This window comes from Daucus carota, chromosome 1, assembly GCF_001625215.2.
Source record: "Daucus carota subsp. sativus chromosome 1, DH1 v3.0, whole genome shotgun sequence".
Taxonomy (NCBI): Eukaryota; Viridiplantae; Streptophyta; class Magnoliopsida; order Apiales; family Apiaceae; genus Daucus; species Daucus carota.
This window is the reverse complement of record NC_030381.2, coordinates 31,091,031-31,118,640: the sequence shown is the minus strand read 5'-3', so window position 1 is coordinate 31,118,640 and position 27,610 is coordinate 31,091,031. Positions and strand designations below refer to the sequence as shown.

The 27,610-nt window shown below is 34.2% G+C and overlaps 1 protein-coding gene across 3 annotated transcripts; it reads right to left on the bottom strand.

Moving 5' to 3' along the window:
- Window positions 1-217: 217 nt before the first annotated feature.
- On the bottom strand, window positions 218-24,884 carry LOC108226771 (protein CHROMATIN REMODELING 5). Of its 3 annotated transcripts, none has more exons than XM_017401781.2 (32): window positions 24,761-24,884; window positions 24,517-24,667; window positions 23,424-24,180; window positions 23,210-23,262; window positions 21,014-21,451; window positions 20,617-20,841; window positions 20,117-20,200; window positions 18,565-18,624; window positions 18,377-18,480; window positions 17,940-17,991; window positions 15,750-15,813; window positions 14,663-14,756; window positions 14,495-14,582; window positions 14,248-14,382; window positions 11,906-12,097; window positions 11,757-11,824; window positions 10,403-10,496; window positions 10,136-10,260; window positions 9,759-9,822; window positions 8,307-8,519; window positions 6,895-7,137; window positions 6,679-6,789; window positions 6,259-6,345; window positions 5,871-6,053; window positions 5,653-5,733; window positions 5,326-5,562; window positions 4,064-4,219; window positions 3,704-3,881; window positions 3,433-3,614; window positions 2,166-2,519; window positions 1,536-1,629; window positions 218-1,094 (listed from the first exon to the last, which is right to left on the bottom strand). In XM_017401781.2, the coding sequence occupies exons 3-32, from the start codon at window positions 24,085-24,087 to the stop codon at window positions 688-690; spliced, it is 5,130 nt and encodes a 1,709-aa protein (XP_017257270.1). In that variant the 5' UTR covers window positions 24,088-24,180; window positions 24,517-24,667; window positions 24,761-24,884; the 3' UTR covers window positions 218-687. The 3 variants fall into 3 exon arrangements, with proteins under 3 accessions (XP_017257270.1, XP_017257262.1, XP_063935791.1); XM_017401773.2 differs by having other exon boundaries at window positions 23,201-23,262; window positions 24,517-24,584; window positions 24,761-24,874; XM_064079721.1 differs by lacking the exon at window positions 24,761-24,884 and adding an exon at window positions 1,335-1,450 and having other exon boundaries at window positions 958-1,094; window positions 23,201-23,262; window positions 24,517-24,656.
- Between the last annotated feature and the right edge of the window lie 2,726 nt (window positions 24,885-27,610).

Below are 27,610 nucleotides of genomic sequence, written 5' to 3'. Positions count from 1 at the left end.
GTAAATAATTTTGTAACCTGTGCCTAGCTTCCGCCTTCAAGCTGACAGCCTTTAGGGTTCCTGCTCGGCTAATAATATATCTCAAATAAAAATATACAGAGTACAATACATAATCAGCAAGCAGCGTAAAACATAAATTATAAAATGAGACTATAGGTAACAAGATATCTATTCCGAGTATGGAATGAAAGATCCAACTCAGAACATTAAAAGAGAGTAAGACATTCAATATTCTATCATTCTTTTCATAAAAATATGCGATCAACTTTAGTAATCTCTGTGTTCAGACATTTAAGAAGCAAAACTGGGTAATTTACACTATCCAAAGGATGTTACATTCGTTGTCTTCCTCATACCAACTGGTGAGCAGCTGATTCTTTGCCTATTCACTATGTACTTTCAAGAAATTGGGGAGCTGTTTAAATAAAGTTCAATAATATACTTTGGTCCCAAGATTATATGTATTTTTGTTGACATTTTTTCCACTCTCAAAAGCTTGGGGCCCACTTTCTGATGCAGGCTTGAGATGATTTTAAAACATTCTCCACAAGATCTGCAATTGTTTATTCCCAGCAAGGGAAAAGAACCCAGAAAAAATTTAATGGCCAAAGCAGCTGAATTGAATGGAAGGGGAAATTTTTTGCATTCCACTTTCCGAGACAGATTTCCTTCAATAAGGTATCAAGGCTACTTTACACCCGACGGAAAGCCTTGTCGCGGAGGTTGACCAGTTTGACGCATATTATAAGACTTCTCATTACCAGAGTATCGGCTGTTAGATGGTCCTGATCCTAGAATCCCAGATGTAGCATTACTTGAAGATCTTTCATGCAGGGGTTGAACTAGAGAGTTCATATCAGCCTCAGCTCTTTTCATTCGTTTCCACGCTTCAAATTTTCCTGTATCAACACCCCTTTGAACTACTCCAGAAATCTGGTTGGAGGCTTCATGTCTGTAACCACGTGAAGAACCGTTAACATGTGAAGGTGCTAGTCCTACCTGCTCCTGCTTTAGTTTGGAATAAATCTGATACAGTCCCTCTCCAGACAAATTCGAAAAAGTTGATATATACTTCCATAATCGTGTTTTCATCCCTGCAGACAGTGAATTTTTTAATCAAGTACAGTTTATCAAGAGAAGTAGGTCAAATACACATTATTAAGTGCTTCTATAATTTCAGATTGAGAAAAAATTATTAAAAGGAACTTCGCTAAAATATCCTGGTGATCTACAAGCAAACTTTTATATAAAAATTTGTTTATGTGCACATGTATGTGACAGCTGTCAAGCCACACCGACATAAAGTAAAAAGCTACTGAGGTCTGAGTAGTAACCTATTTACTTGTGAATGCCTTAGTGTCAAGGCAACTAACACCGCAACACATCTCCATGAAATGTTCGCGTGCTTTAAGAATGTGCAAATATTTTTCATTTAAGATGGGAAAGAGAGCTGGAAATTTGATATGAATGGGGTCACAGGCCAATACAAAATTAAAACTAAAAATAGACTAAATACAGGGAGGGGGAACTCGTACTTTCTTGCTTATATAGTTCCTCCTCGTGCTCTAAAACAATTTGGTCAACCCTTCGTCCAAGGATCTGCAAATAATTTCTTATTCTGGAGAGCACCTGAGAAAAGCATACAACTTTAGTCTTTTACACGATGGAACTTGGAACAATGAAGTCCTATGTTACACCGACTCTTCTATTTCAGTCCCTGTACTTGTGTCTGACACCTGGACACTAAGACAAGACACTTAATTCATGTCGGATTATTTTAATAAGATGTGGGCACTTCAATCAACTAAGAGACATAATATCAGTTGAACTTACGATTAAAAATACACATGAAGAGAAGAAAGAAGTAAAAATGTGAAAAATGTAGAAAAGATTCCATTTTTGCAGAATTTCAATCAAAGTCATGTTTAGTAAGAGTTTTGTTGTTACTTTTTGTTAAGGTGTCTTTCTTACCGTACTTGTTTATTATTATATTTGGGTGTCCACGTACCCGTGTCCGTACATAGGACACTGTTCCCTTGTCCCCATCTCTCAAATTTTTGGAGTCGGACACCAGGATATGTGTCATGTCTGACACTCCACCATAGTCGGAGTAACTATCAATAAACTAAGAACCTAGGAAAAATATAAAATTTATTTAGGTGAACCTTTTCCTTAGGGAGCTCTGCGCTGGTAGTTTGTAACCTTTGAAGACGTGTCAGCGTCTTTGTTTCATCAGCCATGACATCCTCACACCATTCCATCCATTTTACTTCCTTGAACTGTTCATAGACTTCTTCAGTATCTGACATTTCACCTTCCTCTTTTACCAACGGTTCGACCTTCTGTGTTCTTGCAGTCTTCACCTTAATTACCTGAGGATTATATTTTGGCGATCCCTGCTTGCCTTGCTTGCCCTTGCTGCGTGACAATGAAATGCCTAAAGAATTTTCTTTTTGCTTCTTGGTAGCTTTGCGGCTAGCTTTGGCGTTTGAGTTGCTCCCACTAACAGCAGTAAATTCCTAGAAAGAGGAGCCGAAACGGAGTTCAGATGAAACAGAAATACAACATCAGTGATTAAACAGTATTATGTTCAAAAACAGCTTTGATATCTTAGATCTTCACAATTTACAAAAACATAAGTATAATCATAACAGCAAACCTTATTGGTTTACACTATTTTGTACTTTTTGTAATAAAAGCTATACTAACTTTTTCATTATAATTCTTCAAAATTTAGCTAGTATATAGGTATTATAGCACTAACGTAAAAATAGATTAAAATTTTATATGTTTCATTCTCAACTTAATTAATCAAGCACGTATGTAAATTTCAAAATTTTAGAGACTCTTACAAGGTGACTATTTCATTTCAAATGGGCCAAGACGAGCTACCAAAGTACAGAACACACACACACACACACACACACACACATATATATCAGAGCATCAGAATATATGTAGCGCCCCCCTGTGTATCCAATTGGTAATTTCAACTAACTAATGACCTAGCTTCCATAATTCACTTGAAACCACCATTTTCATTTACAATCAGATATTCATTAACGAGACAAACCTCCACCAACACCAGCACTCCGGCACAACACTCAACTTCGAAAAAGTTCTAACCAGAAGACATTTCCCACCAACTACAATCCTTCATCCACTTCGCGCCATTGTTTTGCTATACCGTGAGGCCATATATGCAAGAGTATTTACAATTATACTACTACTAAATGACAACATTTACTCACCTCCCTCTCAGAAACTTCCTTCTGTACATGTAGATGCACGTATTGTTTCAGTTCAGTAATTTGGCAAAATATAAGAAAAAGTAGTGCACAGAAGATGGCAGTCTATGGAAAAAGAGCTTAAGTTAAACATCTCAATTACACAGTTACCAACAAGACAAATAACTTTTACAGAAACTTGTACCATTTCTAGCAGTTGGGAGGCCCTCTCCTTTAACTGGGGAGCTCGAGGCAAGAAAGTCTCATGATGCTGGAGTTCTACTGGTGCAATTTTCTTTGTAAGACCAAGCTTTTCATCCAACCTTATCTTTTCCCAATTGCCAAACCCATGATAATGGATTCCAAGAAGCAATCTTGCATCATCCTCTAGATTTATGAAGGGGCAGATGGTAAATTCATCCAATAACAAAAGCCAAACTTCATAGAAAGAGTAGTCAAAGAACAGTCTAACTTACTCTGGTTCCACCCACAACCCTTAGACCAAGTAGCAGGTTTGAGGTACATCAATGCCTGGAACTGTGAGATTGGTTTTTCATAACGACTAACGCGCTTTGCTAAGAGTTGAAGTTCTTCAACACGGGTTAATAGTTCATCAGCCTTAACAGGAACACCAAAAAAGTCTAGCACAGGCCCCTACAAAAAAAACCTCAATCAGTATTGATGAAAGTACAAGGGTGCATAAGCTGCATTAAGGTTCCAAGCTTCTCCAGTTTCATAATTAAACTAGCAATTTTAAACAAATCTTCTCATGTATTTATCAGGGTATCTGAGTAATAAAGAAGCTGCAATACACCCTAGAGTTTAAAAAAGCAAACCTTCGGGTCCAGATTCATTCCGTCGACTGCTTCTCGACAGCCATCAATCAAAGCATCAAAAAGCTCAATTTGTGCATCAGTTGGAGCCGCTTCAACAGACCCACCAACCTCTGCTGCTATTAAGTCAATTTGGCTATCATTGCCAAATTTCTTGACCTACGTTAACACAACCCATTTATTACACAAGTTCCAAAAAAAACAGAATACTACATTTCCCGCAGTCAGAGTGCAGAGATGTCAGTATTTACATGTCATCAAGGGAGAATCAATTTAAAATTATGGATTATACACTACCATCAGCTTAATGATTCAACACATGCAATGTCTTTGTCAAGGAAACTCCTTCCAAGCACAATTACTTTAAGTAGTAGATACTTATTTGTGTTTTGTCATGATGACATTACATTGACTGTCATATTTAAGACATCCATAATGAGGAAACTAGACACAAATAAGACAAACGTCACCCGTATTCAGATTTTAAACAAGGGAAAGTTGGCTTAACGGCACCTCATATATATATATATATATATATATATATATATATATATATATATATATATATATATATATATATCTGTAGATGATCCTGCAACTGCAAGTTATAGTCTTGTAGAGTAACGGTATCCATATAACAATGTTATTGAGCAGATATTTTCTGCGACTTTTTTGTTTTACCTTAAGTATGGAAATAAAACTGGAGTGTACATAGATCTAAAGCTTAAATGATGAGAGCACCCATAAGATGATTCGGTAAATCTCTTTATATTTTCATTACATGAGATGATGATAATTTTATTTTGCTCGAGGAATGATAATGAGACGTGATTTGCGGTACTGATGTGATAAATATAGGTACAAAGACTAAGGTTGAAACTAAAGCTATTACCAACCTAAGGTCCAAGGAACATAGACATTTTACTTTATGGTTCTGGACTAGAAGCTCAATTCAACATATTTTACAACATAATAAGCTATTCATGTGGGAACAAGATTTCACAACAAATTTTACCGCCCGAACACTTTTGATACATTCTTTCAACCTCAAACTTGACACACACACACACATACATATATATAACCAAAATGATAATGAATATGGTATATTAAATAGAAATCAGAAAAAAGGCCTCCTCCAAAATCGTAGAACTAGAAGAATAGGGCACTAGTTTTGCATTCCGCCAGATATATTAGGGGAAGATCAGAAAACAAAGACCAAGAACATAGGTATGAGAGAGAGAGAGAGAGAGAGAGAGGCTCACAGCACGGAAAAAACGTGTAGCATCTCTCTTTGGCAGGTTACCATGAGACCACCCTCTTACTTGAGCAGCAGCTCCATCAATTGCCGGTACAGAAAAATAAGTAGCATCTGCTTTCCTGCGCTTAGAAAATCTTTCCTGAGTCTCAACACCTTTCTTTTTCCTTTTATCAAGTTTTTCAGGTAGGTTAGCCTCTGCATAACTCTTGCTATTTCTTGCAGCTCTAGGAGCTAAAGCTTCCTAATATCATAACAGCATTACAAAATATATGAGCAGGCGAATTATGGTAAGATTTACAGCAAAACAAGGAATGGTAGGTACACTTCATACTTCTGCCTGGTTAACAGACTCAGGTTTAATCCACCGGCTCCAGAAACTCCCATCATCCTCAGCAGTACAGAAATTAGCAACCTGATCACAATTGAGTAGAGTGTATCAAACGAAAATAATGAACCCCTCTCCAAAACCTAGCAGATGTTAAATAAACAACACATCTTCCATTGCATATCTTCCACATGCAGAATAAACAGGAGTTGTAACAAACTTACCTTAAAAGCACTCAGTAACTCATTTCCTTCCTCGTCATTGGCACCCTTTTCTTCTACCTTCTCTGCTCTCTCAAGAATTTCATCTATATCCATACTTAGAAGCCTCTTTTTACTTTCTTCTTCGTTTTTGTCTTCCTTGAATAGTTCTTCTGCACCGAACCTCAAGATCGCTGATAGCTCATTCTGGAACCATAGATATCATATCGAGAAATTTAATATTATAATTAGCAAAAGCAGGACTTAAATACATCGTGAGATAAAACTGAATGGTCTAGGAGAGAAGTCAAAATTGATAATCACACCGTGCTAATGAAACTCTCAAATATTAACACAAATTCACATGTTATCCATTAGTAATTTCCAATATATTGTTGTCTTCAAAACTTACTTTGTCAAAGGAACTCCCTTTCTTTGTTTCTTTCTTTTCCAACTTCCCCTCCGCATTCAGCTTTTGAATAACCAAATGATCAAGAACCTACAAAGGTACCATTTTGTGTGTCAGAATGTGAACATTACAAGTAGGTTAAGTCTGCCTAAATTGAAACTTTAATTCATTGTGTAGGCATATTTTAAAAACAAATTAAATTTCTGAAGTTATTATTCATTCCTAAACGAAATGTATAATTACAGAGTCTAGGATATGATAGTTATTACAAATAGATAGAATGGACGTAATATGGCACTGCACTTTTAGCTGACATGTGTATCTCTATAGCATAAAGACACATCATGAGCATTTCTAAAATATATTACAAAGAGGAAAAAAACAAAAAGAAAGAGATAAACAAGACCACTTAAAACATTTTACCATTTTCTTCTTAGCACGTTCCAAAATATCCTCCTCAACACTTTTACTTGTAACAAACCGATAAATGTTCACAACATCTTGCTGCCCAATCCTGTGTGCTCTACTCATGGCCTATAACAGAACAGGAGAAGAATTAACAAAGGAACATAAAATGAAAGGCAAAAGCTTTTGAAGGAAAGTAACCGGAAAACGGTATTAGATTGTATTGAACTTAACCTGCAAATCATTTTGGGGATTCCAATCAGAATCAAATATGATAACTGTATCTGCTGTTGCAAGATTGATACCTAAGCCACCAGCACGTGTTGAAAGAAGAAAACAGAAGTCATCACTACCAGGTGCATTAAAATGCTCCATAGCTTGATGGCGCACTTCAGCTTTTGTACTTCCATCAAGCCTTTGGAACTTGAACCCTTTAATCGACAGGTATTCCGCCAAAATATCAAGCATCCTAACCATCTGTATTTCATAATCATCATGTTATTGATCATTGCAGTAGGTTATGAAAAAAAATTACTCCCTCTGTCCCTCTCATTTCTTTACACTTTTTTTACATTGCTCGAAACGCATTTTAAGGCGCATATAAAACATTGTTTCATAACTTTTTTTTGAATTTTATCTTTTTTGTATAAAAATTTAGATAGCAAATATTTATTCAGAAGAAAAAAAAATCGAAATAATTTATCAAACTATATTTTATGAGAGCATTAGAATGCGTGCCGAGCCCCCGTTCCCCAATGTTTTACAGAAATAGACGAGCAGAGACAATCACTAAATTATACATTTAAGTTGTGGAAATACATTTCTGTAGTCCAATCTGTTTTACAGAAAAGCTGTAATTATTTAAACCAACTGCTGTAGATACATTAAGCAAAACTTACAGGGCTATGCATGCAGACATACAAATTTATGTAAATTCCTTACATTAAATAAGTTTAAAGATAAGAGTGGAGGAATCAACAAATATTTAATTAAACGAATTATTAATTATTTTGAAATAGCATAACCACAGATGTATGGCCTTATATATCGTAATAGTTGTTGGGCTTTAAATTGCTAATTCTTCAAATAATGTGAACGCAAAAAGTGAAAACTGAGACACATAAACAAACCAAGTACAGTCTTTTTAGTTGCAAAAGACATATAATGTTAGCCATTATAAAGAAGACAAATTCAGCAGAATGACTAGGTGCTTGTTTGGTTCACATCGATTTACCCAGAAATTTTAATTATCTAGTAAGTGATTATCAATAGAGGTGTTTGATTGACAATAACATGGGAAATACGGCTTCCTCAAAAGTTTTAATTCCCACATAAAGTAGGAAGTTGCTTACACACCCTCCCTTTCATAACTTACACTTCCTAGGAAGTGCTAATACCTATATCTCAATCAAGCAATATTTCTGCTTCCATGGAACTTTATCTAGGAATTAAATACCAAGGAATTATAACTTCCAATGGAAGTAAACACTGATGATTAACAAAAAAGTTCTGAAATCACAATTATTCTTACTCAATAATGCAGGCTCGTTTCTAGCAGGAATTATATCGAAAGCAACTATCAGCATAATTACTTTTGGGAAAATAGAAACCAAGTAAATTTTACATAAGTTCAATTCAAAACATACCTGTGAAAATATCAATACACGATGATTTGTTTCATTTAGTCTGTCAAGAAGTTTATCGAGTATAACCAACTTCCCGCTGCTCAGAATAACTCTTTCCAGTTTACTACTTCCAGTAATATTAGTTTCCCCTCCATAACCATGATCTGCACTTTCGAAGAGGAATGGATGGTTGCAACATTTTTTTAACTCAACCACGATATTTAGAAGAGAAACCTGCAAATTTGAGACTTCAGAGACTCGTAATATTGATACAGACTTACGTCTATAAGAACAAGTCTAACAATTACTACCCAACAATAGAAAATCAAGATTTTGAGTATCATTAATCTTAGCATCCTGTCTAATACTGGCTATGGTCCATGAGATTAGTCATTTCAAATCAAGTTACTATGTGAAAGCTTAAGAAAAAACATAACAATTGACAACATCTATAGATTCTAAAGTTGCTAAATATATTCACATGTCCTCAAAACACCATATTCTCATTATGAGATTAACAGTTATTACGAACTTTTGAACAAAATATTCTAGTTAGAATCAAGACGAACATTCATGCCAAAAGACTTTGGATAGTTTTGGCTTCTAACAAGGTAACAAACTGGAGAATAATCCTTCTACAAGATGACCAAAAAACCTGTCACTTTGACTCCCCTTTTCATGTTGTACCGTGCAATGACAAGACACGACACAGACTGGGTGTAGATCCCATCTCAATCTTCCAGCCCACAAAATTCGACCCCGTGATAGACATGGCCAAAAGAAGTATAAAGTTTTTTTGCACTATCACATATAATAACAAATAGAGACTGGTGACTGGTGAGGTCAGAAGAAGTGCCACGAGAAAGGCAAAACAATAAGAATGATTAAAAGTTACTTGTCAGCGTGGGTAAACCCCAATTAAAATAAGCACCGAGATTCACACATTTGGTTTTGGGTTTTACAATATTAATTTTTTGATATAAAAATTAATATAAAATGATATGTTCATATTAATATAAAATTAATATAAATTAATATGCTCATTTAAAAGGAATATATGCTCGTCTAAGGAATCTAACCGTATACATGCATAATGTATTTACATGGCAATTCTGGATTGCAGTCCCCATATACATGTCCATTTTGGACACATCCAGGAAGTCTAAAAAAAATTGACTATTCACGGTCTAAAGATATGGAATGCGATCCATACCCTTGTCCAACTCAGACTCGAGGTATCATAGCCAAGAACACACTAAAAGTACTAAAACAGACTTCATTTCTAGATCTTAGGAAAAAATCATTAGAAATCAATTCAGTCCAGCTTCATAACAAACATTAAACTGTACAATAAATGTGGCAAGAATCATGAAACGATCACAAGAACATGACAGCAACATATATTTTCATTTCGAAGCAAATGCTGAACAAAAGATATATACGTAATTATAATATAAAAGAAAGATAACCCACCTGATTCCCACGAACTCCTTTGTTTAAATCTTGGAAATTGCGTTCTAGAATCCACTTGTAGTACCTACATCACAACAAGAACCAACAGAGGACATAATAAGTATCAAGTAACTAAAAGAAGGCTAGTATACAATATATCTCGCTCGTAAAGAAGGGTCTGGGGCGAGTAAGACTAAGGTGTACACAGCTTTACCTCTACCCAAGAGAGTACAGAGGCTATTTTCAGGAATGACCAAGGCAAATTGTGCAAGTAGTTGGACCCAGGGACCCATGACTTTTTGTTCATAAATAGGGCACCATAACTACTGGGCTGACTTAACTCCTTGTATTGTATTAATCAATTCACAAAAAAAGGAACTGAGGCTAAAGAGACTTACTGTTTCTGCAGAGGAGACATCTCAACCCTTAAAACTCGTTCAATCTTTGGCGGCAAGGACTTCTCCACATCCTTGATAACCCTCCGGAGAATGTGAGGCCTCAGCTCCATGTGAAGATTAGCGAGCTTGCATACGATAAAGGAAATAATCAAAATCATAACCATAATACAATACAATATGGCAATAAATCAAAAAAAACAAAAAAAGAATAAAAAGCAGTCTAGCACAAAAGTTAATGGAAATAGGACATTCCAGGATTATCCATACCTCATTTTCATTGAACGAACTTAGATTTTTGTAATTTTGTACAAACTCATCCTTGCTCTTGAACTTGTTAGAATCAAGAAAGTGAAGCAGAGCCCTAAAGAGGAAATAAGTTCTCAATTAATAGTATAATAAAGTGAGAATAAAAGACAGTAATATTTAAAGACAAGTTTTCATTGCTAATTGCTAAAAGCACATACTAGGATTCCTAGAATACGTATATACTCATAAATCTCAACTAAAACTTTTACAACAAAAAATAAATTATTTGACGTGACTTCTTGTGTTATATATGCTTATATAATGTATGTGAACATATTGTCAAGAAGTTATTAGTTTTGTTACTGGATTTAATCATTCATAACACCAAAAATATATTTTATATATTTATAAAATTATTATATATGCCGCATCCCCCAGCATCTGAATAACCATAATTTTGAATTTTCCAAAATCCTGTTCCCCCTACTGTGAGCCCCAAAACCGCACTCATGCTTCTTGGAACAACACTGTCTGTAAACAAAGAAAACCTTGAAAATTTATGAACCAGAACAAGTACTGTTCTGCATCATCTTTATAAGACCTCTATTACTCCCCACCATTCCGACTCCCGGGTTATGACATATATAAATTGTTCTTCTCTGAACCACAATTTATTATTTTGAAAAGTTTAATTAAAAGAAGAGATAGAAGGAATATATAGGAAGTATCTAAGAATTTTAAATTAGCTCAACTATATTAATCAATTAAATCTTCAATTGTAAAACTTTAATACAGATAGATTCTTAAACTTAAATAAATTTTTCATTATATAATATGCAACATATAAGGTTTTTGTTCTTGCTGACAGATGACTAATGTATACAAATTTCATATAATTATTTATTATTACTCAATTTGGTAGAATAAACTTCTCAATTTATATGACAAGACTATAACACTGTTTTCAATAAATATGATTTAGTTTCATGATTGCAATCAATCACTTTGATGATATTGTTTCATCTTGCTGCAGCGTCCAATAAATTTACCCATCGAAAGTTGTATTCCAAAACTAAAATTTCATTTGATCAGTTTCATGTGTATAAATTAAACTTATAACTCGTGCGCTTCTCTTAGACGATGAACGATCCTAGGCTCCAGGAGGATCAGGCGCCCCTCACCTTACACTGAGCGTGGTCATTCAAACTAACAATGATATTCAGATACCTACCACCCTATAAATTAAGTATACAAGCCTAGTTACATATTTAATCTAAATCAACACGCACGGATGAGATAAATTTCTTGATGAGACCCCTAGAATGGTCAAAGGAAAATGAACTGATAAATAGCATAATACAGACAAAGAAATTACCAAAGTTCCTCGACGCTGTTTTGCAATGGAGTACCAGTTATAAGCAACTTGTTCTTCGTGCTGAATTCCTGCAAGAGCATATTTAGGGGTTTAGAAATCTGAACAGAGAACAACTACAATACCTATAGCTCTCTGTGAATTGGCAATACCGCAAGTGTTATATATAATGCAGCTTCACTGTTCTTTAACCTATGTGCTTCGTCAACCATGAGATAGTTCCACTTAAGCCTTGAAAGCACTTCCTTGTCTTTTAGTAGTACTTCATATGTAGTCAACAGGGCATCAAACTTTATGCCCCTGCCATTCTTCTTATCAGAGTAGAATTCATATTGTTGACAAACCTACAGGATATGAGAAAGTACTCTTAAAATAAACTAGGTAATGTTGCTAGTAAAAGATAGTCTGGACAAAAGGGTTTATATTCTGTCATAAAGTGAGGAATGGTCACATTAAAGCAACTAGGCGATATATTTACTATGGCCGGTTTAAGTTTACAACATCAACATCCTCAATTAAGTAATAAGCTTCCACGTGATTCTCCACATTGACTGTGTAAAGGTCTGTTTCCACTGTTTGACTTTCAAGCTACCAGTAATAACAATGCAAGGACAAAAGATTATTTAATACTCAAAAAAAGTACACCAAGATTATTTAATAAGATAAACACTGAGATGGAGCATCTTCATCATTTGTTTTTCTTGGATAATTACCTTGACAGAGTAAAATAAAAACTTAAATAACCTATTAGTCTTTTACATTACATCCCGTTTATTCCTGACAAAGACAGAATAAAATATAAACTTTGATAACCTATTAGTCTATTACATCCTGACAAGGACAGACGCTATGACTAAACTGTATTGCCCATACATAAATAATACAATTCATTACAATTGACTGAAAGCATTCAACGAAATTTCAGCACGATGCCTTCAGACCTAATAATTTCTATAACAAATTAATTTACCTTAACTAATAACAGAATCTTGAAAAGATAGGTTGTAAACCTCAGCCACTTTGGTAAAAACAATATCCAGTCCAGTTTAAATTATAGAACAAAAGTTAAGAGAGATAAAGTAGAGTTTCTCCAGCCAATTTAGGCAACTTTAATACAAGCTTACAATGACATTCAGCTTATATTTACCCAGCACTTTCTGAAACAAAATCAACTTTGATTAATATAAATAGTGCTTGATGCAAATAATGGTGTAATCTCCAGCCAATTTAGGCAACTTTAATACAAGCTTACAATGACATTCAGCTTATATTTACCCAGCACTTTCTGAAACAAAATCAACTTTGATTAATATAAATAGTGCTTGATGCAAATAATGGTGTAATCAACAAAGAATACGCACAGAACATTATAATCGAATCAGTAAAAAGTGTTCTATTTTCTATTTTTATAAGCTTGTGCGTAGGAGCCTAACATCCTGTACAGATCATTTTCTTCTGAAGAATATTGTTCACTTCACATTAAATAACATAATGTACTGTAAAAAAGCGCTTCATGTTAAATACCATAATGTACTGTTAAGAAGCTTTCACAATTTCTTTTGCTGCAGTAGTTACAGTTCTATTTCATGTTCTTATAAACTCATGCATAGGTATTAGGTACATATAATTATGCATTCAATGAATACTATCGACTTCACAACTTTTAACATAACGAAAGTCAAAAAGGGTGTCAAGTTAACTAATGTTTACTTTCGGTTGTACAATCACAACCAACTGATTTAAAGAAACTACCAACTGGCTTTCTCTGTAATAATGTCACCTATCATTTTTTTGGAGTTCCAAATTCATTGGCAGTGTCAAAGACTCAAAATGACACTTGAGTTTTTAACATAGGGTCTTCTATTCAAAACTGAGATTATGATAACTGGAATTCATCAAATTATTATCATCTTACCATGAAAGAGGATGTTCCTTACAGCTACATATTTCGTATATATCTAGACATTTTCATATAAAGACAATACTAACAATCGTAACATAATATGATATTAATATATTTAATATATCATATAAGTATTTACGTAAAGTTCATATATATTACAATATATTTAAATTGTACGCGCGCGCGTGCAGATGTGTGTGTGTGTGTGTGTGTGTGTGTGTGTGTGTGTGTGTGTAATACTTGTACTCAAAAAAGTGTACTAAAACCAAGAGCAGCAAAGAATCAAGTCAAGCCTCAAGTTTGAATAACATAGAGAACATTCTAATATTGCTTGGTTAGCTCGGTTTCAGTAGGGCACCATATTTTATCTTCTTCTATACCCAATGCGAGGTTCCTAGTAAATTCAAAGCTTCCCCATGAAAATCAAGGATAACCAAAGCAATTGGCAGTACTGTATTATATAACATACATGCTTCAATTCTTTAATGTATATAATATCTAGTATGCTGGAAAACTGGTAGCAATCCTCCCTTCAGTCAGTATGTATACATAGACAAGAACATGAATCAATTAAATCAGACAATATGATACCTCTCGGCTTGCACGGGCTCCAACATATATGATGACATTCATTTGGGGCAGCCATTTTCTAAATTCTTTTGCCCAATTTGATAGTGTCGACAATGGGACAACAACAAGAAATGGGCCATGAATTTGTTGAGCATTCTGTAGGAAGAAAAATGTGGAATCTTAATGGTTAAGATCTCTATTAGACATAATTCCTCCTAAAAGTTACAGATAGCTCCCCTACACCAAAGCAACAAAAGTAAAGGAGTACCTGCAAAAAACCAAGCATAGAAACTGACTGAACAGTTTTGCCCAGACCCATTTCATCAGCTAATATGACATTCGTATCATTTCTCCAACTGCATTGTAAAACTGACTTGAATTAGAATTATTCCCCTACTAAATAAATCAAACCTAGCATCAGACTAAGGGCTGATACCTGTTAACAAGAAAGTTCAATCCCTCAAGCTGATAATCTCTAAGTTTACCACCCTTCAACCATTCAGGCTGTTCATCAAGCTTCCTCAAACTTTCTATAAATCAACATTGTCCAAAGGAAAAAAAAAACAGAAATCACTTCTTTGTAACTTCTCTAAATCACATATAATAGTGAAAAAGGAAGGAAAAAATAAGGCATATAAATCACATATAATCAACATTATAAAGGTTCTTCATACAAAATTTATTATTATTGCACACTTTTCTACTTTAGAGATACCAGTAGCACAGGGTTCCCACTACTATATCAAGAGCTGAAGTAAACATAATGCAATTGACACATGAGCAAACTAATTTTTTCCATAATTTTGCTAAAACAATTTAAGAGAAGATCTTAAATACTTGACAATCAATTTTGACAACTAGAAGTAAAGTCAAAAGTACAAATTAGCATTGGAAACAATAATTAGTAAGAACATTTCAAATTTAGGTGAGTACAAGATTATAAAAACTCTATTCCACATCAGTATTTCCAAATTTTTGATATATTGTAATCCCACCCCAACAAAACATTCACAAGTCGAAATCGCGAAGCCAACTGTCAGTTACAAACCCTGAACTTGATCAAAATTCAGTCTATAGACATGTACACATTTTGTTTAATTTATCAAATTGTCGCCAATTACAAAAACTAATTTTTCTGAATTTTCATAAATCACTTCAGTCTGAAAAAAAAAATTAGTTTCATACAAAAAAAAAAAGGAACTGTCAGAAGAATGTATTTAGTGTCAATTTATAACAATAACCTGTCACCTGAAGTTGAAGGTTGAGTGGTATACACTTTTTGAGCAAAAACTAATTTCAAATAGATACCTTCAGTAAATGAATAGGACCTACTATAAATAACATAATAACATAACGGGTCAAGCTTCACTATCAAGCAGTAATCATGCTCAGATATGCAATGCCACCATTCACCAGTATAAGTTGAAAAACTGATGGGCAGTCGCATATTAAAAGTGGAAAAAGACAACACAAGATGCAAACATCCATATACTGAGCATGCATAAAACAATGTAACAGCACACCTTTGCTTTTCCTTCGTTGAACGTCTACCATTTTTCCTTGTATTGCTACTGCTGCCTCACGGGCCTGCATACAATATAAGACATAAGCTTTTTTGCAGGCGTGAGAAATCTATTTTGTCTTATCAGAATAGCAAAATATATTTCCAAGCTAACATCATGTTTGTCAAAACGCAACACAAATGAAAAATCAGCATAACTACAAAAACTTTTGTTCAAATGACACTTTTGAATACCTGACAAGGCAGTGTCGATTATGGTGATCAATCACTAATTGATAATATGATTCCAAATAGGGCAACATTTTGTTGGTATAAGATTTAAAGATATATATTATATATTTATACACATACATATATATACACACACATATATATACACACACACACACACATATATGTCTTCTTGATTTATACCCAGATTTGATTGCTAGTTATCCAATAACTAAAATTTATTATGATCTACAAAATAAGCAGCACAGACAAAGATATTTGCATATAGTACAATTATTAAGAAGTCATGAAAAAAATACAGCACTTGTGTTCTACTTCAATGTGCACTAAAAACATAGCGAATAACTGGTAGTTTTCACATAGTACTTGATAATTATAAACAAGAATTGTTCATAGATGCAGATAATAAGATCAAAAAATGGTACTTATGTACATAAATCAAAAGGTTAAAGTTCCGTGACATATAAAAAGAACTCTTTCCCCATTTGTTGTGGGACCAATAGAGTAGATGACAGATTACTCATTTTGTCCAAAGTTGATGAGAATTGGGGAATTCTTTTAAGTTGGTGAGGAAATTTAATCGTCTATTTCAGTACTTTGGGGCAATAGAAGGCTTTTTCACCTAAACAAAAAGATTTATCAGAGCAATGCCCCAGCTACCAGGCGTTAGGGAGTTCAGTCTTGAAGTTGATAAAGAAAGGATATAAACATCAGTCCGGGAGCATAAATTCAGATCCAGTGTTATTAAACGCAATACGCACAGAAGCACAGAGGTCCCCTGGAGCATAAGCGCAACGCGCAACGTGAAATTGGTGGATTCATTAAAGACAAATATATATACATATATAAATGGTATAAAATATTGGTAAAAAATATAGAATATACATATATAAATGGAATAAAATATTGGTATAAAATATAGAATATTGTTAAGTTATACATAACAAGACATTTAACTAGTTAAGAAACCTCACATAGATCCAAAGTAGAACAACTTAAAGTCGAAGTAACAAAAAAATGCAAAGTTAGTCCATTATTCTTCTTCATCTTTGTCATCAAGATTCTCAATAGAATCTTCTTCACTAATATGATTCAAATCCTAGACAAAGTCTTCTTCTTCATCATCATCCTCATATCGTATGTATATATACTTATGTGTATATGTACATATGTGCGTATCTATGCAAGAATCATATAAGAAGATGAGTTGAATCTTTGTCTCTCCGCTCGTCCGGCACCTCTCATTCTTGTATGTATATCTGGTTTGAGTCTATCTGTCTCAGGTGTTTTAAGCGTGTGCAGGGCTTTCTTGACCATTTCCTTTAAAAATGACCCATCTTCGCAGAACGCGCTTATCTTGCGGTTTTGGAACTGCACATAAGCGCTCAAGTTGCATAAAAGCGAGCACATCACATCTCTGAAGCGATGCGCTTTAGGTGCGCATCGCATCACACTCGCATATGCCTGCGCATATGTGCGCTTTTAATAACATTGTTCATGTCTAATGCAAGATACTGAGAACATTAATCATAATATAGTTTCTTTCATGAGATATTGAAAAACCTTCTAAAATCATTAGACTGATTATGAGCCTATACTGGTAATATTAACGAAAGTTGTGTGCTATGTCCGCCCCCATGATAATAATTCTGTTTGAATATATACACAGGTCAAAAGAAATGAAAACATAGCCACACTGGTCTCATAACTCTGGCCCTTCTGCTAAGAAAAATTGATAAAATATTAACCCATAGTACACACTGTATCACCACTGTCTTGTCATGGCCATCATCACACATGGTAACATATTCCATAAGTTATAGAGTGCTGAACATAGTCAGGCAACTCATTTAATACATAAGGTACATACAACTCATGACTTCCAAAAGGTCTGACACGCAAAAAAAACTCAGCAAAACAATGGAAATAGGACAAATTCACTGTACAAGGTGAAGATTACCTTGAACTCATCGATAGCTTCTTGAGCAAATGATATATCCAAGTATTTCTCCCTGAAATGACAGGTATTTGTCAGAGTATTTGCAATATCATACAGATGGAGATGATACATGCAATCAATTACAAAGCAAGATAAGTAACTTCCCCCTCTCCCTTCTCTACAATCAAAGAAAACCCCTTGATTAAATTTATATTAGAGAACTACAGAAGTATGTGCTTTCATTTACTAGAGAAGTTTGTATTTATTTTTCCACTTTCCCTCTTCTTTAGAAGTCAAACCAAAACTCGCAATTAAATTTATATTTGAGAATTATGTGCTTTCATGTATTAGACCAATTTGTACTTCTTCCAAACAGAACTGACATAACAAATCAGAAACTGGATGCCTTATATTCTAATGAAGTACAGACGGTATATGTTGAGAACAAGATCACTAACCAAGTTGCTTCAGCATAAGACAGTCCTTGCCACTTCACCAAGTACTCTGGCACCACATCATCCAAACTGTCCTTGCTGACCCTTTCTGCAATTACCCTTTCCACCTGACAATACATCAAAATAATATAATATATTAGATGGAAAAGCAATGGATGAATGTAAACAACAATGTGGTACAAATAATGAACCTGACTGTTTTGTTTGATGAGATCCAGGTCCATCTCCTTGCTCACGTCATGGACCTCAATCTAATAAGCCGAGCCACGTAGTAAATAAAATAAAATAACCACAATGAGTCATCCATTCCATAAAATAAAGATGGGACATGTATAAAAGCTAGGCAACGAAAAGAAGATGTGCATAGAAAAGCTTAGCTTTAGACCAATTAGTTCAAAGTAATGCAGCTTGGTAGTCAAAATGAATATCTAACTAATTAAAGCTTCATATAGAGTTAGCCTATTGGCTTTCACTCACAAGACAAAGACCTCATGAAGTTGAGCTGTTTAACTGTATCTATGCAGATCTTTGTTACCGTGGCAGCTATATAATGATAATTGTTTTAGCATTCTAATTCAAAACCGATACAACCATGCCGGATATCCAGATTTCCACACACATGCCAAAAAAAAAAGTTTTTAACATTAAGAAGCAATATTACTAGATCTACTGTTCTTATACAGTCAGGCAATATGTGATTGCTCATACATATCAAGACTGAAAAGCTAACAAGGAAGATTTTCAACCAGCTAAGGCATAGACAACAGTGGAAGGGCTTGATCCTCGGGATTGGAGTCATCGTGTTCATTAAAATTTTGCTTTTCCGTATATTATAATAATTCAAAAACGACCATACCGGATCTAAATTTATACACTAGATCAGGTGTGACGATGCAAGACAGACAAACCTCACAGGATAGTTATGGATCGTTGTCAGGTGCTTTAAAAATAAAACAAAAATTGGGTAGGGAAAAGTAAGAACATCAACTGTTAATTCTCTCCGTGCATAAGCATGTTCATCAGAAGCATCTTAATTTCTTGTGACCTATCATTATATGTTTTTCGCCATTATAAAGATTATGGACATGCGAAAGATCATTTCTGAACTTTGATTAAGTTTAAAGATCTTTCCAAGACTATGATTGAGTTTGGAAGTGATGAGACACTTGGTTATGCATCTGAACCAGCCAACAATAAGGGTTTAAACAATTTAAAAGCCTTAAAATAGACAAAAAAAAGAATTGAATGCTCAACTTATGCTTAAAAAGATTTAGGGACAGTATTCCCAACTTCCATAGATCTCGGTTAGACCCTTGTTTCTTTAGTCTATTTAACTTGTAGGTGCCCCTCACTATGATTGATTGTTGACTCAACATTGATTTTGTGCTTGCGTCGGAGGGCTTCCCTTCCATCCATTGAGTGTATTCAATCAATCACCAATGGCACGGAGGGGGCACTGTGGACGAAACACCAGCCTTGATTTTTTATCCTCAGATACATGATAAATCCCAACCCAATCTACGTAAACATTTAACTCGGTAGTACATGTAACCATATAATCAACACATACACAGTAAGCCCTGGGACTTTAGTAGCTGCAAGCATGTTTACACAGATAAAGGGAACTTAAAAATCACATAATAATCTTTTACTATCTATTCACAAATGGAGCAACTTTCTTCTTTCCATGTTAAAGTGAAACAGGAACTTAACAGCAATGCATGTGTAGGGGGGAAAAAATACCTCCTCCCGTGAGACAGACTTCCGGTACTTCACATCTTCCATAACTTTTTTTGTGTAATTAATGACCTTCTTAAACCCACTAAGCTGCAAATCAATCAATCAAATCAACTTAAAAGGTCTTCCAGATCTGATCACCACAAAATATACAAATATATAGATGTGTATAAACGAAACCAAACCAAACATACCCAGTATATCCCGCTTAGAGCGGGTCTGGGGAGGATAAAATACACAGACCATACCCCTACTCTAAAATAGTAAGGAGCCTTTTTCCATGAAGACCCCCGGCTTAGTGCATGACATATATAGTGACACACGCACACACACATATGTGTGTGTGTGTGTGTACAGAACAAATAGACAGATGAACATACAAGAATATTGTCATCCAACTACATTGCATAAATAAGCATGCAGAATGATTATTTTAGAATAAGCATTTTTACAACCAATATTTGGGTTCCAGAACATTAGAATAGCAGTACAGAACCAAATCTTACATTTTGTAGTTCAAAAAATGACTTCCATTCGCAGTGCAAATGTGATTGGCCTTTCCATTTAATATAAAATTCCATTTCATTCCAGTCTGGTTCATAGTCATATAAGTGGCTTAACAACACGGGCTCTGTTGATTTGTTGTTTGCTAATGCTTCCTCGGCCATGCCTCTTGGTTGATGCCACAGTACCCTTTCAATTGAGTTGCCATCTTCCTCTTCAATCTCCTCCTACAGGTACATAAAATCAGTGCGAGTCAATTAAGTTGAGTTCATATACCAGATACTTTTGCAGCTTGCAATGATGCTATCATTAAAATGAGATAGGCAGAAGCTCAAAACAAAGCTTTACTGAGCAAAAGAGTCATGCACTTGTTCATATATATTTGATTACAGATCACACCTTTTGACTTTTCCCTTTCTTAGATTCATCATTTTCTTCACTATCCTCACTTTCGGCATATGTGACTTTCCGAACAGACCGTCTTGAAGTTCGAATTTCCCTCCCTCGGCTAGAAATATAAGATGTGGCACGGGCAACATTTTTCTTCCTTAAACTAGCTCCTCTCCTCACTTTGCTGCTAAAACCCTCATCACTCTCATTGTCAGAATCATTTGCAGATGATTCATCATCTTCCAATGCTAGTCCACCTCTTTTTCGCTGACTAGATGATGTAATCGACTTACCTACCCTCGCATGTTTTGAAACAAGCCCACCTTTTCCACGTTGCCTGCCTTTGGATTTTCTTGGAAAATCATCATCTTCATCCAAAATATCAAGGTCATCAACATCATTAAAATCTTCATCCATATTTTCACCTTCCCAGTCATCATCCTGGTTCTGCATTAAAATTGCAGACAACTAATAAGAGTATTATTTTGTACAAAAATATCTATGTAAGCATTAAAAAGACTGCACTAAAAGAAATCCTCCAACACCTACCAAAAAGTGAGCTATTTTAAAATTAAAGGAATGTGAAGAAACTTGCAAGGAAATGTTAAGTAGGCCCAAAAAGCTAAAAAAAGCCACATATACGTACTGCAATGTTTGCATTTATTAAAAAAACGTGCAAACTAATGGTTCGACTAAAATGGTCACCTATAGAGAAATAGCAACTGATAATGGGGGAGGGGGGGGGAGGGAGAGAGAGATCTTTAATTATCCTTATATTTGTTTTATTTAGCACTGTATATCTCATCACACACATTCATGCTTGCAATACAATCTTAGTTCGAATCTACTTATTTTCACTCCGTCATTTACTTTATTTATTTACCTTGTTCATTCTTTATTTTCTTAATGCTTATTACGCTTCTCTACTTATAAAAATGAAGTCTGTGATTAGATTTTAGAATGTACCTTCTGGAAGAAACAAGATGTAGCCCCCAAACACCAACTCAATGACTAGGTCAAATGCTTTCTTACTGTTTGTAAAAGTTCATCTTCCATAATGAAAGAAACTTAACACTTTACAGTAGTCTCCAAAATACAAAAAATTTAATCAAATGCATCATTAACCCAACATGAGGATTAAGGACCCTATGGGAATGATCATTAATTAACCGCTTCTTAATAGCTTATATTATAGGTTTTCGAATACACCTTCTTCCTAATATTCCCCAAAAAAAAAAAATACAGAGAGGACATCTTAAGCTAGATGAGAACTTTAAAATATCAGTCCATAAGTCCATTGTGGTCTCGAGACTCTTGTCCCTTGACGATTAAGTAAAAATTTTGGTTTCAGGATGTCAAAACTACGCACTTATGATCAACATAAATTCAACCTGTTCTCAACTAGATCATGTCCATATATTATCCTATTCTTGGCCATATGGCATGTAATACTTTGGTAAAAACTGGACAGCACTACAACTATCTTTCACAGCTCAACCCAACAACAGACAATTTTATCCTTCAAATAATATGCATCAATAAACTTAGGGCCTCTAGCAGATCTGCTGGCTTTAGTTGTATTAGTCAAACTAGTGCAGAAGTGCAACTCTTTCACAAGACGGATTTTGTTAGCTCTTCAGGTGCGGGTTACTCTTATAACATGCTTCCAAAGGTGATTTCCCATTAGCTATTACAGTCTTATAACAGCTCCTTGTTAGATCCTGTGCATACCATGATCTTTGAAAAAGATTCCAGGGTCTGAATCTAATGATACAGCAATATTCACCCAAGTTCTGCTTAGCTGGTAGTTGCAATTATGTTATACACAGTTACACACTATGACAATACCTCTACACTTGTACCCACCCTGGAAAGAGTTATTTAACATTGTCTAGTGCCATTTACACCTCCAAAAAAAGGTCATCTAAGACGTAGTAACCATATGATTCTACCAAGACAATAGATCCTAATTGAGGATAAAACTGCGGCAAAACAATTCGTCTTCAATATCATATATTCATATCAATGAAAGGTATGACTTCAATATCATATATTCATCAGGGGGAAGGTCAGAACTCATGTCAATGAAAAGGTGAAAAATTGAAGTAATAAAGCACTCTATCAGTTTTCTAATTAAATTCCGTTACCAAAAACTCAATTAAGAAGTGTATTAACTAAGATATTTAGCAAAAAAACCTTCATTACCAGGCGCTCACTCGTGAAGTCTGGATCAAAATCTGCGTCATCGGGATCGTCTCCTGCATAGAATGAGAAGCGGAAAAAAAACCAAATTATATAAGAGTACAAAAATTTGGAGGCACGGTATAAAGAGACATTAAACCTATACAATATATCTCTTAACTAAATAGTGCATATAAATAAATAGATGACAAATGTATATAATTAAAAATACTATTACCATCTTCATAATCAGCATCATCATCGCCGTATACATCATCATTTAAAGCTTTTGCCTTTCTCGACTGATGTATGTTAGCAGCAACAGGCCTAGGCTTTATATTTGAAATGAAGGCAGCTGAACTATTTCCTAGTCTATGATGCATTAAATCATTAGAGGGTTCATCACCGTCCTGCTCGTAATAATCGTCAGACAGCATCTCATCTACGGGTACATCAGCCTGATGTCTTCGAACAGTTTCCGGATCTTCTGACTCCGACTTATCCTCTCTGACCCCTAATGATTCGTCTTCAGACCCTTCCCCATTTTTATATTCAGAACTACTTTTTGATTCCTGTCCTGATTCAGACCCATGGCGCATAGGTTGGCAGTCCTTCCAAAAAGTTGAACCCCATCTCCCAGAAGAAGCCATTTTTCCCGTAGATGGCTGCAAATCCAGTAATGCACCACCGGCACCTACATCCTCCTGGAACTTGCCGACATCATCTGCTTCACCATCACTCCTATACTGAGCATTTAAATTAATATCAAAATCCCTATCACTTAAATTCCCATCTTCATTTCCGACAATACTGTCACCTTTTTCCACATCCGGTCCCGGCCCTTTCTCATCCAGTACACCATCCGAAACCGGCTCCCTCGAGTAATTCCTATAAAACGCCATTCCTCTCACATCCAACGTCAGACAATACCTTCTTTATCAATAACAAACCACACTAACCAACAAAACAAGACAACTCCGCGACAATCCACAAACCTGTACAAAAAACAAACGATAACGTTACAAACTAAAACAAATTTATTCGTTTATATAAACCACTAACGACAAAACAACACACCGCCACATCACCATAACTAATGCCGTCAATCTAAATAAAAGCTACAACTAACTTCTAATAGTCCAACTAACCAAACCTTCCGTGAATCACAACTTTTAAATAAGAAATAACATACACTACAACAATTTCCGCAATCCCAAGTTCGTAAACAGGAAGTAAGCCTTAACAATCCAAGTCAACTCGAGCACATCCATACTGTAACAGATACACATATACATAAAAATGTGTGAAATTGAACATAGAGCAGCAAATACCTGACCAACTCGACCGAGTCGAAACGGTATCGAAAAGAGGCGAAATTGCAATTGCCGTCACTTGCCAACTGGTAATATAGAAACAGATATATGTATGTATATGCGTATCAGAATCGTCAGCGAATTGCGAGAAAGAGACGATGAATAAACCCTAGGAAAAGCAAACGAAAGCAGAGAAATGAATGGAATAGGAGATAATTAAAGGATTAACATCGATCTTCGAGAAAATAATTGAATTAAGTACCTCCGATGATTCTCGCCAGCGACAAAATCTCTTTCTCTCTCTCGTTCTCTTTCTCGGTGTATCTCTCTGTGGTTCGATCTCTTTCTGTTTAGGTCTTCTAATTATGAATTGCCAAACTCTATTTCGTTTCTTTCTTTCGTTTCCGCATTTATATAAAAAAACAGTTTTAATTAGTTGATGCAAAAAATAAAGAAAAAACTATTTAACTAATGTTTTCAAATTTATAATTTAGCACAAGGTTGGTAACTAATATAATTATAATTATTATAATTATAATAATTATTAACCATAACCCGTGAATGTAAGCTGGGAGTGTAATCTATGTTATGTTATTAAAATCCAAGTATTAAAATTCGATTGATCCAAGTATTTTGTATAGTGAATAAAGTTAATTTTTAATTAGAACTCGATTTAATTACATATCATAAAATGCAACATCATGATCCGACTGTCCCTGACCAAAAAATGGGTATGAATCCAACAACACAATGCTATCGTGATGATTTGCGGTGTTCCTTGCTTTGATGTCATAAGTTTAATGTTGAACTTGCAACTCACAATCCAATATGTAGACTAAGTGTAGTAATATAACACGTTTATCAAAATAAACCATGCGAAAACTCATTAAAATGTTGGTTCACTTGAATTCAATGTCGATAGTGATGGATGGCATGAAACAATGAAAATTGCAAGGAAGATTAACAAAAGATGCATACAGTCATATACATAGATCTTATGGATGCACTTGACTTTAGAATATAAGTTTTGTCATGATTCTTAGATACTGAAAACAACATTAATAACGTTTTCTTAATCGATTACCTAGAATATTGTAAAATATCAATTACCTATAATATAGGAAAGCGAAAAAAAATTTCGTTACAATGATGTTATCTACATGTGTGAGCTAAATGTTAAATATAATATTTAAGATATTGTCCAAATATAAATATATTTTAATAGATAGAATAGTTGATGATAAAAAAGAAAAAACGTTCGCCTAATTAAAAAATGGTAATTATTATATGCCCATGGGCACTAGAAAGCTCGTACTTGTATTAATGATTTCTATTGATAATGATGTGACAATGATCGGGAAGCAATTAATATGTCTCACTCGAAAATTTATTAGCCGAAAGTGGTATGATTTGAGGAAATATTTCGAACAAGAACTCCGACATTTGTTAAATGACAATAATATAGGTAAGGACTCTCAAACATTATAATACATCACAAAGGTTGCGACCGCATTAGGTGAGTTACATGTGGATTTTGAGTTTTTTTTTTATCCTAACACAGCCTTACTTTCAAATTTTACCACTATATATCTCAATTATCATCAATTAATTAATTTATGAGATGAAGAAGTATGAAAAATGGTCCCAGAGCTCAGAAAATCCGGAACGAGTGCACAAAATAACAAAGTTAGAAAAAATGGCCTCAAATACCAGTTATAGACGCCTGATAATCTAGTGTTTTCAATTTGGGAAGAAAATGCTAGATCGTGTAACGTTCTGTTGATTTTAACCCAGCAAAACGCTACACGATGTAGCGTTCTGTACGATTAATCCCAACAAAATGCTACATAAGCTAGCGTTCTGTTAGGTTAAACTTAACAGAACGCAAGACGATGTTGCGTTTTGGATGAATATTCAAAACACACGATGTAGCATTAATAAATGATGTTTGGGGCCATTTTTCCAAATTCTGATATTTAGAGCATTAATCATGAATACAGTGGTAATTAGGGCGAACAACCAAGAACTATGATTTGGTTTGTGGACATAAATTGTGTATTATTCACGGTAAGTAAGTAGTAAGTAGTATTGTTATACGCACTTGTTTCTTCATTTAAAGATATTTCTATTAAAAGTTTATTTTTAGTATTTTAAAAGGCTCTAGATATGTTGCCAAAAAAGTCTGAAAAATCTGATAACGTCCGAAAAACCGCATTGATATCAGAGATAAAACCGATATTATTCATATTCGAAACAAGTCGGACACTATCTGAATCCGAATCCGACAATTCCGGACACGGATATAGATATAGACATATTCGTTTCCGATAATTAGATTATATGTATCTGATATATAAATATTATATATGTGTGTGTGTGTATTTATACCTATATTATTATTCTTTAACTTTATAAATATATAATGTGTGTGTATTTATATATAAATTCTTAAAAAAAATATTTATATAAATTATATAATTGTAAAATATCATAGACATATATCATAATATTAATTTAGTTTAATATTTTAAAGATAAAAAATTTATATTTAAAGATAAATAAAAATTAATTTTTGAATAAATAAAAACCGTTTCTAATTACTTTAATTCATAACTAAATTTTAAATTTTAATTTTTAATAATTTTTAATTTTCGTTTAAGTTTTAATATAAAAAGAAAAATCTGATTAAAAATCAGATTCAGATATTATCCGTATCCTGCGGGTCCGAATTTGGATATTATCTTCTAAATTTTTTTAATTTCGAATCCGGATACGAATATGAATTTTGGAATTAACATACGAATATAAACAGATTCGTATTCAAATTATCCGTTTGATATCACTGGGTCTAGAAACCCTGGGACCGGCCATTGACATGAATATTACATTCAACTGTTTGAAATTTTAACACATTTTTTAAATAACTTAAAGACTAAATATCCCTTTTGGTATTTATTTAATTTTAATTTAAAACAAATCAAATTTTATTACAAGTCAATCTTAACGGGGGTGTATTCGACTGTGATTTAAGGATTTTTTTTTTTATTATTCATGAAATTTGGGAGTATTCAATTGGAATTGCTTAATGTCCATTAAAATCTTGAGTATTCAA

Excerpts from the sequence above, each read along its gene's own strand:
- LOC108226771 (XM_017401773.2), bottom strand. The coding sequence starts at position 24,087 with ATGGCGTTTTATAGGAATTACTCGAGGGAGCCGGTTTCGGATGGTGTA. Across the intron at positions 15,814-17,939 it reads AAGCTATCGATGAGTTCAAG|GCCCGTGAGGCAGCAGTAGC; the intron begins GTAATCTTCACC and ends TATTGTATGCAG. Across the intron at positions 12,098-14,247 it reads GAGCCCGTGCAAGCCGAGAG|GTTTGTCAACAATATGAATT; the intron begins GTATCATATTGT and ends CATATCCTGTAG.